Genomic DNA, 13097 nt, shown 5'->3' with positions numbered 1-13097 from the left:
CAGATCTCTCTCTTTTACTCTACACCTGTTGGACAGATGGAGCTTCAAGTGCTTGTAGGCACAAAGACCAGCCTCTGCCCTCCAGCTCCAACTGCCCAGCATGCAGAGAAAGCAACTTTGGCAAGTGGTGTCCAACACTCCCCTCCAAGGGGTCTTTCCAGGCAGCGTTTTATAGAACAGTAATATTAACCCTTCCCAGAGTCACTCTTTCTTTAAAGATTCATTCCTGCAATGTAAGAGAGGAATATTGTCCCAACTGGTACACTCAGATAGGAAGCGCAAAGCATGACATTTCCACCAAATTAGTATTACCATAAAAGCATAGAAAGAGCTTGAGAAAGCAAGCAAGAGAAATGAAAGGATATAACCTTCTGCCCTTGCTGTCTCAGTGGGCATTTATTGAAAGGAAATGCACTATGCAAAATCGAGGGTAAATTAGGCATCATCATTGACTGAAAAGGCCCCCTTTATGTCCATTATGAACACTGAAGGCACAGGAGAAAGTGTTACAGGCAACTATTCAAATCATTAAGACGTTTATGAGGGATTTTTTTTTTCTTAGTTTGAGAAAAAGGCAGGATTATATTTCTTTCAAACCTGAAATCTAATTCCACAAGAACAACTTAGGTTAGATATAGGTAACAGAGCTGGAGGGTGGGGGCTGCAATTACATCGATTTTGTGATATTATCTGAAACCCAATCATTAAACTACATGCCTCTAGGACTATGACATGGTTTGATGAAATTATTTTCTTGTGGCTGTCAAGGCCTCATTTCTTATATATAACATGATAATCAACAACCAAATGAGGGCCTAGATTGGTTTGAAAAATGGTTTGGGAAACAGATGTGATGGGCCTTGGTCTCAGCAAAATCTGCTTCTGCACATATTATAAAATACTTTAAAAGTGATATGCAGGTGGTAGTGGATACCCATATATCACCTACAGTCCGACCATGATGCTGGTGGTGATGTGATAGTAAGGAGACTTATTATCACAGCAGGGTTGCCTGGTAATACAGGTATTTGGGGGACTCAGAAGTATCCAACGTAATTCAGGCAGCCATGGACTTTACGCCCCAATTGTGTTTACTATCCCTCTTTTGAGGCCTTGAATGTTGCTACAAAGACTAAAGATTTACTAACTATTCTTTTAGTGGCCACTTGGTTATCTATAGGTCAAACCTGGAAGGCCTTACAGGGACTATCCTGGACTTAAGGTATAAACATGTATGGTGACTGGCTATCACTGAGAAAATAACTCATAACCTAGTGATAAAAGGAACAGAAAAACTGGACAAATGTTGTGCAATATGGTGCTCATTTATTCAATATACAAATTAAACTGGTCTTCAAATACAAACTCTCCCAAGCATCTTTGTAGATATGATATGCTGAACAGTACGGTTGAACTGTATTCTTTCCTGGGAATGACCGTCTGTGATGGATAAAATAACTTTTGTGCTGTCTCCAGGATATTCTATGCTAGACATGTAAGTAATTTGTATGAATTAATAAAAATCATTTATTTTAATGTATAACCTGATAGCTGTTATCCTGGTGGGTAGGGTTGTCATATTTAAAAAAGAGAGAATCCAATTTATCTATCTATCTATCTATCTGTCTGTCTGTCTGTCTATCTATCTATCTATCTATCTATCTATCTATTTATAAAGGTTTGCCTGTTATCCCAGTGGGTCAGACAAATCTTTTTATCAATTGTCCAAGAAAAACACAAAGCCCCTAAATGTGTAAGGGGCATCTATTTACTCACGGATTTACATAATATTAAATTTACACTGGGGAAAACATCCTCTAGTTTATTAGATTCCCACTTTGAAAGAATTAAGACAGACAGCCACTTGGCAGTGGGAGAGCAGTGAAAGAGGGAATCCAAAACACACAGAGCTATTCGGGGGGTCACTGCACTCTTAAGAAGGCTTGTCATCTTGCGGTCAGACAAACCTTTCTCTTTCCAGGCTCAAATACAAGGAAAACCCAATTGACCAGCTTGCAGAAACATAGTAATAGTAATAACTGGCTGGGACCTGTGGTATCATGAATCCATCATCACCCTTCTTCCCAGCAAACTTTTGCAGCTTTAAAAAGAAAAAAATGATTTCTCTCTCTCTAAAAAAGTTCCAAATGAAGTCTTTTGAACTTTTTTTAAAAAAGGAGACAGTCTTCCTAAAGATATGGAAGGAAGGACAAAGTGAACAACTACTGTAAATCAGTGTTCAAAGAGGCAAGTACGTATTTTGATTGCAGTGCAAAAGGTAAAAGAATGATGTACAGAAGTGGGGAGGAGAATGCCACTGATGTTTTGACGTACATCGGTACACACTCAAAGCTTTTCCAGTTAAATGGTGATGGAGTGGGGTAAAGCCATATAGGTCAAGTGCTAGCAAATTGCTTCCTGCTGTTGTGCCTCTGCTTCCAAGCATAAGATCAGATATGGTCAGAATAGTTTCTTTTAACAAGTTGTATAAAATAATTCTACCCACTGCTATGTGTTTTCAACAGCACATGAATAAAAGAAGAAGAAAAAAATGTACCTTTGAAATACAACAAAGAAAAAGCAAAGAGGTCTGGGTTCAACAAAACAAACCTGAGACAGTTTTCTTGTCAACTCCAAATACACACAAGAGACAAACACTAATGTGATAAACAGAGAAAAGAAATTCATGAGTGTCCTAAATAGCAAGGATGAATTTTAATCGACATTTTCCATTGTAACTGAAAATTATTTAGTTCTCAATTCCATATGATGCATGTCACTGTCTATATAGTTCCCTTTACAATCCAGCTTAATTATATTCCTGCTTTTATTCTCAAATAGTTACCTGTGGAATTCTTTGTGAAGACATGCGTGCTTGGTTATAGAAAATTCTACCAAAATGATCACGATCGGGAAACACTTCTGCCTGGCGTGGTAAGTTTGCACCTCCAGAGTCAACTAAGTTAAAATAAAGATTGAACATTGATAAACAACGTATTTATCTAAACATCACTAGAAACCATTATTCCCTGTGAGGAGGACACTGACAAATTATAGATGTTTGAGGCAAGAAAAGGCATTTGCTTTCTTCCCCTGTTCAAAGTCCTTAATCAGCCACTGTCACTGCAAGCCAGAACCCTTATATGACAATTGCTTGGATGAAGGGTTGTGCTTGCCTCCAGTCTACAGCCCTTTATCCAAGCAAGTGCCACCGAAGGGAAGAACAGGGTGGGCTCCAGCACCTGAAAACGGAAAAACAGGCAGCTTTACTCTGGGCAACAGTTGCTTAAAGCCTGGCCTTTTTGGATGCTTAGATGAAGCATTAGAGACGTACAGCCTGATTTGCAATTTGATATTTGTGCTCGATACTTTGCTCCACTGTACTGCTCTGAATTGTTTAAACAGTATGTAATGTGTACAAAAAGTTTACCGTTTCCAAGAAGGACGCACACACAGAGGCTTAATTTAAGCACCAAGTCTAAGCTTAGTTTGCACCCATTATAGATTAGGGTATAAAAAACTGTGAGTGGTGTTCATGAAAGTTGTTAACTGCATCAGGCTCTCTTGTGAGAAAAGGTGGGATAAAAGAAAAATAAACAGACATACAACAGACAAATTACAGTTTAAAGCTACTAGTGTGCATTTGTTTTCTGTCTTCAGCATGCAGCTTAAGAAATTCATTCCCATCATCCATGGTGTTTGATGAACATAACTATGGTTGCCAAATCAGACATAATGCCAAACATTTGTTAGAGCAAACCTTGATTTCCAAATCCACTTCAAACAAGAGTTTCCTATTCAGAATTGCCAGCTGATGTTTTGTCAATTCTTACACCAAGCCAAACCATAACTGAGCTTCCTTAACCACATTTTGGTGAGTAAAAGCACTATGGCTCCACAGCCCAACCACTAGAAGGGTAAAAAAAAAAAAATTGTCATTGACAGCCTACTCTTAAAAATATAGCCTGCCTCCAACCTTAACATATCAGTTAATAATAGTGTTTGCAAGAGAACTTACCTAAATATAGACAAGGGAGATGATTCTGCATTGCGATTTCTTGAGCACGCAGGTGCTTCTTTACAGTGATTGGATAGTATGTTCCACCTTTGACAGTTGCATCATTTGCAATAATCAAACATTCCACTCTGAAACACAAATGATTTTCAGCGACTAAATCTTTCCCAGTTGAGCAAGAGAATTGTTAGCATTAATCCTAACAAGACTGAAATCCACCAAACTTTCATCCAAATAAACACACTTAGGTATCCAATGCCAATCATATCTGATAAAAGGTTTCCATTAGTCCTGTATCATGACAGAGAGTGTTACACAAACATCTATTACACTTAAACTGAAGGTGACATTGCTGCATCTAATATGCTGCTAATGAATCTTCAGAAACAGCTCTTATTACACAGTAACACAGTAATTCTGGAAAATAAAAAGACCTATGAATTGTGATCTCTTGAGATTGCTTTCTGACATTTTGCAAACTGTCAGAAAGCCAGAGTTGCAACCCACAAAAAGCACAGATAGTAACAGTTCTCACCCTGACACCCGTCCAATGCCTGTAATGATGCCACCTGCTGGTACCTCTTCATCGCCATACAACTGGTAACCTGCAAACTGGGAGAACTCCAGGAACGGAGACCTGGGAAAAGATTTTTTAGAAATCTCAGGCACATAAGTCACATGAAGCATTTTAGGTAGGTAACTTTTCAAGCTCATAGATTAGCTCCAAAAACATATTTTAATTACACGTATTACTTATTTGGAATTTTTATTCCACCTTTCCATTCACACACAACATATAAAGTAAGTTTTATAACTTGCCAAATTTTGAGTTATCTCACAGAAAAGTGGTATCTGCTTATGATACCATGAATTGGGTCAGATAATTTTCATGGAAGCTGTTAGAGGAGCAAATAATTTGCCAGGTTAGGAAAAAAAACTGAAGCTGAGACATAAATTCTATAGCAATGGTAGGCAATGTGGTACCATGCAGATTTTACTGGACTACATATCCCATCAGCCCAAACCAACATAACCAATGGTCAAGGATGATGGGAGTTGTAGTCCAACAGTATCTGGAGGCACCAAACTGCCTACCCCTGCATATAAAAACTCATGAAAGAAATAAGTTCATTCTTTAAATTTTCACAGGGCTCCCTGAAAAACTGGCCATATTCTGTCATTATATTTTTTAGAAAATTAAAATAAGCATATTGTTAACAGGCCTGGTGTTAATAGGTAGGGAGTTCCAAAGTTTGGGTGCTGCCACACTAAGATAAATTTCTTACAACAGTAGAATGAGTATTATGTAGCACCTGTAACAGTGCCAGTTCTGCAGACTGAAGCTGTCAAGTGGGTATATATGGGGCAAGGCCACAAGTAAAGCTCCATCCTGGACCCAGGTGGCTATGGGCCATGTAAATTAATATAAGAACTCTGAACTGAGTCCAGTATGAATGGATGAAAAGGCAGCACAAGGTTTTTGAGCACTGGAGTCATATCCTGGCAATTGACTGCCAGCATCAACATTCTAAGCTGCAGCATTTTGCACTAGCTGGAACAGGCATAGGCAAACTCCGGCCCTCCAGATGTTTGGGACTACAATTCCCATCATCCCTAGCTAACAGGACCAGTGGTCAGGGATGATGGGAATTGTAGTCCCAAACATCTGGAGGGCCGGAGTTTGCCTATGCCTGAGCTGGATCCTCCAGACTGGGCTGAAGGGTAACTCCCTATAGAGTAGATTGCAGTAACTGAGTCTTGCAGTTACCAATGCGTGAATCACTGTGGCTAGATTATCCCTGCTCAAGCCTATATAAAGATCTCAGGGACGAGACCATTATGCCGCTCCTATCTGCCATCCCGGGCCACTCTTGTGAAGCCAAATTGTTCTCACTCCTAGCCGACCAGAACAGCTCGACAACAGAGAAGGTTGCCAAATTTATCGAGAGAGCAATGAGACTGAGAGCTGTTATCTGAATGACACCAGTGTCGTCACCCGGATTCCTCACCTAGGATCTTATGATTATTATCATTATGTTTTATTATTATTATTTTATTACTTCTGTCAAGTTTTAAGTACTGAGATTATTAATTTACCTAGGGTTTTAATAGGTAACAAGATTTTATGGTAACTATATTTGTAATGTATTTTTGTTGGTGTTTGTCCTTTGATGCTATGGCCTGTCGGCTACGCAAAAAAATCTATTCATTCATTCATTCATTCCCTGCTCAAGGACAGACGTAGTGAACATACCAACAATAGCTGGTAAAAGGCACTCCTAGCCACTGAGGCTACTTGAGCCGCCAGAGACAAAGATGAGTCCAGGAGCAACCCTGAACTCCAAGTACTTTTCTTTAGAGGAAGTGCAACCCCATCCAGAACAAACAAACAGCTATTCTCCCAGACACAGGAGCCACCAATGCACAGTGCCTCCATTTCCCCAGAGCTCAGGCTCAGTTTACTTGCTTTTAAATGTTGTTAAATTCATATAATATTATTGTGCTATCTGCAGCAGGCACTGTAACCCTCCAACGGTGTGACTTTACCCCCGAAGGCACACTCTTCCATTGTCTCCCAAGACCGACAGATGCTAACAAGAACAACAATCATGATAGTACTGACTTCACAGCTGGTTACCAAGCACAGACATAATTTATAGACCCTGCTTAATGATGGCTACCAAAACAACATAAGTACACAATATTTGTCTTTCCAAATGACTAAATTCTAATATAATCTGAAATGGTTTACCATGACGTTAAAATCTTGGAAACAAAGCAATTTGCTAACTTAAATATCCTGTACATTAAAATATTAATAATGAAGAAGGAAGTACCCACCCAGGATCTATGAGTCTGTCAATTCTTTCTCTAGGTAACAATTTTCCTCTTGATGTGTGAAGCTTCCGTGCCTTCTCTCCACCACCTGTCATGCAAGATCTTTTATTATTCCTTGTGCATGGAGCTGAACAAATAGCTCACTCCCTTTAGCAATAATCAATATTATTTTATAATCAAAGACATTAATAAAAGATGCATTAGTTTCATAAACTTCTGTCACTTGTATTTGTAATATATTACACCGATGCTAAACAACTGTTAACTGATACTATTTCTGTCTTTTTCTATTAAGTCCTAAAGCAATGACATTTTATCATGGTAAAGGTAAAGGGACCCCTGACCATTAGGTCCAGTCGTGGCCGACTCTGGGGTTGTGGCGCTCATCTCGCTTTATTGGCCGAGGGAGCCGGTGTACAGCTTCCGGGTAATGGCCAGCATGACTAAGCTGCTTCTGGCAAACCAGAGCAGTGCACAGAAACGCTGTTTACCTTCACGCTGGAGCAGTACCTATTTATCTACTTGCACTTTGACGTGCTTTCAAACTCCTAGATTGGCAGGAGCAGGGACAGAGCAACGGGAGCTCACCCCGTCATGGGGATTTGAACCGCCGACCTTCTGATATTGAACGCCAAATACAACCAGTTTCCAATTATACGATGCTCTAATAGGAGAAAAACAGGACATACCAAACCTGATTTTTTCAGATTGCTGTTGGAGTTCTGTTACTAATGCCTTCATCCGTTCATAGTTTTCCTGGTGGAGAATGTTTCAATAGGTTAACTTATGAAAATGTTTAACCAGAGACAATAAATCCCACCCCCTTTTCTTCACTATTGAACAATTATGTTTATAAACCACTTTTCTAAAACATGTTGTTAAAGCTAGTTAAAGGCTTAGTAAATACATTTCAATTGATCCATTGTTTTAACCGCATTTTCTTTATACTTGTTTCTCTTTTGTGTATTTATCCCAGAATTTCAGAAGTTCACACACACCAAATACCACTGTCAATTACTGTGCATTAAAGCCATCTTCAAAGGCTCTCCTCTGAGTAGCAACCAAAAAGAAAGTCTTCTCAGAGGGGGATTCACCTGGTGCCAAACCATTTTTTCAGTTGTCAGAAAACTACATTTTTATTCTCCCAGGCTTTCTAATTTATTTTTTAAGGAACATATGCTGTTATTTGTTTTATTTTATCCATAAATATTATCTACTTATTCTTTAACTGCCCTGACAGCTTTGCTGGAAGAGCTGCATGGTGGGGAGACCAAAATCAAGAGTCAGAGCATTTCCACCTGCTTTTTTCCACCACGACGACCATGGTGCCTTAAAAAGCTCGCCTGGAAGAGTCGCTAGCTGGAGAAGATTGAATAAAATATACATGGGGCTTGAAGGAGGAAAAATAATCTTTACTTCCCCATATCAGAGCTGGGGAAGTGAGAGAACATGCCAAATGAGCGCTAGGAGAAAGACTGTCTCAAGTGAGAGGTGAAGCTACCAACAAAGGTGTGCAGGTTAAATATGGAGAAGATCCTGTTACCTTGTGGAACTGAGATCTAGTATATACTGTTATATGCTGTTATTATTCCCATGTTAGGCTTTATTCTCGCTCCCAACTAGGTTTACGCTCTTGAGTTAGGCAATTTTATTTGTAGAGTTGCATTGATTTTTATTATGTACTTGCTTATTGACACTAGGGTTTTTTTGTAATGTTCATATTATGTTTCATTTTATTTAGTTTTCACTATTCTGCATTTTCCATGCAGCCAATTCAAGTTAACATGCCCTTTTGTAGTAATAATAATGGCATTTCGTGGGCTACAAACAAAAGCTTGTAATGCCAGTTTAGTCACAAGAAGAGCAGTGGAGGGAGGAGTGTTCAAGTGTATAAAATAAACCCTACATCCTGAACAATGACCATGGGCTAGTCTCTGCCTCAGTTATTCATACCTGCCAAGCCTTAAAAAGGAACTACTTATGCTTAAATTATATTTTACATTCCATCACTCTATTGATGTTAGAATATTCTTACAGAATGATAAATAAAAATGGGATGAATAAGAAACTTTTTATACTATTTATTTCCTCTGAAGCTACATAGCAGCACCTGTCTCCTTTTTCATAAGTTACTTCCAGTTTTATCCACTATACAGTGGTACCTCGGGTTAAGTACTTAATTCGTTCCGGAGGTCCGTTCTTAACCTGAAACTGTTCTTAACCTGAAGCACAACTTTAGCTAATGGGGCCTCCTGCTGCCTCTGCGCCGCCAGAGCACGATTTCTGTTCTCATCCTGAAGCAAAGTTCAGGTACTATTTCTGGGTTTGCAGAGTCTGTAACCTGAAGCGTATGTAACCCGAGGTACCACTGTAGTTTGGATTCAAAGATCTACTTTGGCCACAGTCAAGGACTTGTACACGCCCAGAGGGATTTCTGGTTCTTTCTCCCATTTGTAAAACAAAATGTCAGTTTTCTGCTCAGTTTTTTGAAATCTCCCAAGTCAAATATGGCTTGCTATAGGGAATCAAAGGTTGCCGTTTGAGAATTGCAAATCCAAAGCTCCCTTAAGGAAGCCTCAGTCTCGCAGATCCCTTCCTCTCCTTGCATGTGCCAATTCCCTACTGTTATATCTGAATTGGCAAGCCATGGTATACTGTTATAACCAAAGCAGGAAACAATATACATGCTTGTTCTCCAAATGAGAACTGGAAGCCATGATCTGAAGGGCAAATGCAAACCAGTTTGTTGATGTGTAACAGAAAACTATGATGTGCCCAACACCAAAAGTCAGCAAAGGAGTCAGGGTGCCTAAGCCCAAGCTTGATTCATGCAAGGGATAAGCCATGGTTTGGCATTATATACAAACTGGATCTTTGTATTTAATGAATCATGTACAATGGGATCTGAAAAGAACTATGAACTTCATGTAGCCACAGCAAAATGTAATTGAATCCATTATTAGTTTCTCTTTAGTTTGACAATGAAAACTAAAGAAGCAGAATACTAAATGTATAATTATTAACACACAGGAAAAACAAATGGTGCATTACAGGAATCTGCTGCCAGTTCTGTCCCTGTGACCTCATCAATGAATTTAGATTCCTGAACTAACACATACGCTTTCTGTCTTACCAAACTACTTTTCCATCTATCCTGCCTTGAAAACTATCTTCCACCCTGCCTTGTTAAATCTTCAGAAATGAACAAACAATAAAGATCAAGAAGGGCAACTCATGATTGCCGCTGCACCGTTTCTGAGTTTGCACAGTATCTTGCCATATTACATTTGCTCAGAGTATGAGCACCTCATGGAAGGAACCTCACATGCTGGTGAAACAAAGTGTACATATTATGACCTTCATAAATAATAGCTACACCTGTTCAACAGCTAACAACATGGGCCATCTTGCTCCTTGAATGTTATACGAGATATACGCGTGAATAGTTGTTTATTAAGCATAACTGGATAAATGTGGCTTGCCTTGGCCATTCACTTGAAACTTCCTTTTAAATAATTTTAAAAGAAAATCCAAAACTAATCAAGCATCGCAATGAGATCCTGCAGAGCACTAACAAGCAACTAATTACAAAGGAGCGAATGGAAGTCCCAAATGGACTTCAGCAAGCCACACTGCCACAGCCACAAAACCTTCCATGCTCCTCTCTTCCGTCAACTAGGTGCCAGATCCACTAGCTGCTAAACCCTACTATGTTGGACTACAGTTATTATTATTTATTTCATTTATGAATTACTTCACATGTGGCATCCTAAGCGATTTACAATACAATAGAAATATAGAGAGAGCAACAGCGTATACAAAAACAGCTGAAACATTTGCATTTATAAAAGCAATTGGGGGGGGGGGAATGTACAGCAATTTAAAACAACAATGCCACATATATAAAGTCCACTCAAATCCAACACAGATACCAGCTGGGATAAAAACCTGGCCTACCGAAGGAAAAATGTCTTCAACATGCTCCAAAAGGCCAATAATTACCCTTGAAGGCAGTCCAGAAGCTGCGGTCAGTGCAAAATGTAGCCACAAGACTCTTACTTGGTTCAACACATCGAAGCCATATAATACCAATTTGGAAGAATTTTCATTGGCTGCCTATGGTGCTTGTTGGCATCCATCTGTCTTGAGAGACAATGGAGTGTGCCTTCGGGGGTGAAGTCAAACTGCTGCATTAGCAGCACCTAAGTGACATCCCTGGGGCACAAGTCTGGGCAGTGCGTATGGAAGCCCTGGGCTGCCCAGATGACAAGACTGCTCTCTTGGCCTCACTGATGTGGTCCAAAGGAAAGTAGAGCAATATATTGGGCACCAGTTTGGCTGTAGGAGTTGCCAGAAGGAAGCGTTCAAGGCACCATCCAACTGTCACAGGGACTGTACTCCAGATTTGTGCAGGGCTTTAGCCTTTTCTTCTCCCAAACATATCCCACAAGTCAACAGAGGTTTAGAATCAGAGTTTTCCTTCTCTCGCATTGACAAGACTCATCTGTCCCTTACTTCCCTCTACAGCACATGCAAATCTGGCTTCTTAACCCTTGGAACCACTATTGGTCTTGTCCGCTCAATCCACCAGAGCCCATTTTTGCATGCAGGTGAAACCCTAACTCGCGTAAGGTTTGAGACCCAACAGCTACCTCCACCTGGTTTAGCCGGTCAGCCAAAGCTGTGAGTGTATGGGGTGTTAGATGAGAGGTAGTACCTCTGGAGTAGGGTGTCCACCTTTGGTCGCCACCCTGCACTCAGCTCTCACCTGTGACTCCTAGAAGCTGTCAGCATGGAAGGTGCTTATGTTAGTGTAAAAAGTGGTAACAAATTGGGACCCAAGTTCCTGAAGGGAGTGCTTCTCCCTTACATCAAGGGATTTGATTGCTGGTGGGGTCAAGGAGATCAGAGCATGTGACACCCATTTTGAAATTCTAGTTTCTCTGAAGCATCCTCTCGGGTTCCCAACGTGACTGCTCTAGAACATATTGCCTTCTAAAAATGGGGGTGGGGGAGAGAGATTATGCTGCTTAGTGCTGCTCTTTGGAGCCACCTTATTGATAGCTCGCAGTTGTAAGGATGAGCTTCTGCTCCACTACACCGCTGCCTATCTCCCTGCCAAACTAGGCTAATGTGGCAAGAAGGCGTGGCAGCTGTTGCGCTGCCAAGTGAGAGAAAATGCCAAGTGTGAAGCTATGGGACAAGGCTTCCACGCTGATGCGGACTACCTTTAGGACCTACAGACACACACACCCTCCGAATTGCTAGATATGGTTCTCCATATTGAGAAGAAGGCTTCTAGCCGCCAAAAAGGCGCACAAGCCCCGTCTTTCCCTGCGTGGAAAAAGGCAAGCTTTTTAAAGTAGGACCGCGTCAGGTACGAGCAAGCGAAGGTGCGCAGCTAGGAACCCCGCGCGAGCTCACCTGAGAGCCCTTCCGCGCGGGGGCGCGCGTGTGTGGACTACCTCAACCTCCTTTAAAATAAAAGGAAAAAACCAAAAGGAAGCGGGTCTCCTCCCCTGCTCCTCCTCGGCCTACCTGATAAACCGGGGAGGCGACGTCGGGCTGAGAGCCCACCGTGGCCACCTTGTCCCCATGGTAAGCGCGGCGGAGGGCAGCCGCGGCCGCGCGCGGGCAGCGAAAGAGCGTGCAGACGCGGCATTTCAGGCCCGGTAACATCGCGGCGGCCGGGGGAGGAAGGGCGGGCGGCGGAGGAACAACTTCCCGGGCCTGGGACCAACCTCACGGCCACTCCCCCCGCGTCGCCCAATAGAGAGACGGAGCGAGGCCTAGACGGCACGAGGCCTTCCCCTCGCCAGGCGCCGCCTGCTTCTTCCTGGTACCTCAGACCAATGGAAGAGGCAGGCGAAGGGAACAGGAGGGGATTGTGGAAACCGACAAGCCGGCCCTCTCTCGTCCTCTGTTCCAAATCCCTTCCCGTCTTCCTGAGGAGTGTCTTTTTTCCCGTCCCTTTAAAAGAAGGCTGCCTTCTTTTGGGGGCAACGTTCTTCCGACTTTTTAGCAGGCGTGCGAGTGGCAGAAGTTCACACCAGCTTTGTGGTCCTGCGTAGAGAAGTTTGGCCCCTTCAGTGTTTCCCAAACTTGGGTCTCCAGCTGTTTGTGGACTACAATTGCTATCATCCCTGACCACTGCTAGCTAGGGATGGTGGGAGTTGTAGCCCCAAAACAGCTGGAGACCCAAGTTTGGGAAACCCTGGTCTAGATGATAGCAACCCCCAGCCAG

At 41.7% G+C, this 13097-nt stretch overlaps 1 protein-coding gene across 2 annotated transcripts in view; it reads right to left on the bottom strand.

Annotated features, from left to right (window-relative positions):
- Positions 1-12702, bottom strand: part of MCCC2 (methylcrotonyl-CoA carboxylase subunit 2) — a 29667-nt gene extending 16965 nt beyond the window's left edge. For both annotated transcript variants that reach the window (XR_014503064.1, XM_083404057.1), the window contains exons 1-6: positions 12392-12702; positions 7543-7609; positions 6857-6941; positions 4551-4652; positions 4019-4146; positions 2846-2958 (exon numbers count right to left, since the gene is read on the bottom strand). Coding sequence is in view for 1 of the 2 variants with exons in the window: in XM_083404057.1 (XP_083260183.1) it covers positions 2846-2958; positions 4019-4146; positions 4551-4652; positions 6857-6941; positions 7543-7609; positions 12392-12532 (636 nt within the window). In the remaining variant the exon portion in view is untranslated. The remainder of the gene's footprint in view (positions 1-2845; positions 2959-4018; positions 4147-4550; positions 4653-6856; positions 6942-7542; positions 7610-12391) is intronic.
- Between the last annotated feature and the right edge of the window lie 395 nt (positions 12703-13097).

The sequence above is a fragment of the Podarcis tiliguerta genome (genome assembly GCF_965153285.1).
Source record: "Podarcis tiliguerta genome assembly, chromosome: 11".
Lineage (NCBI taxonomy): Eukaryota > Metazoa > Chordata > Lepidosauria > Squamata > Lacertidae > Podarcis > Podarcis tiliguerta.
This window is presented reverse-complemented; position numbering and strand designations above follow the sequence as displayed.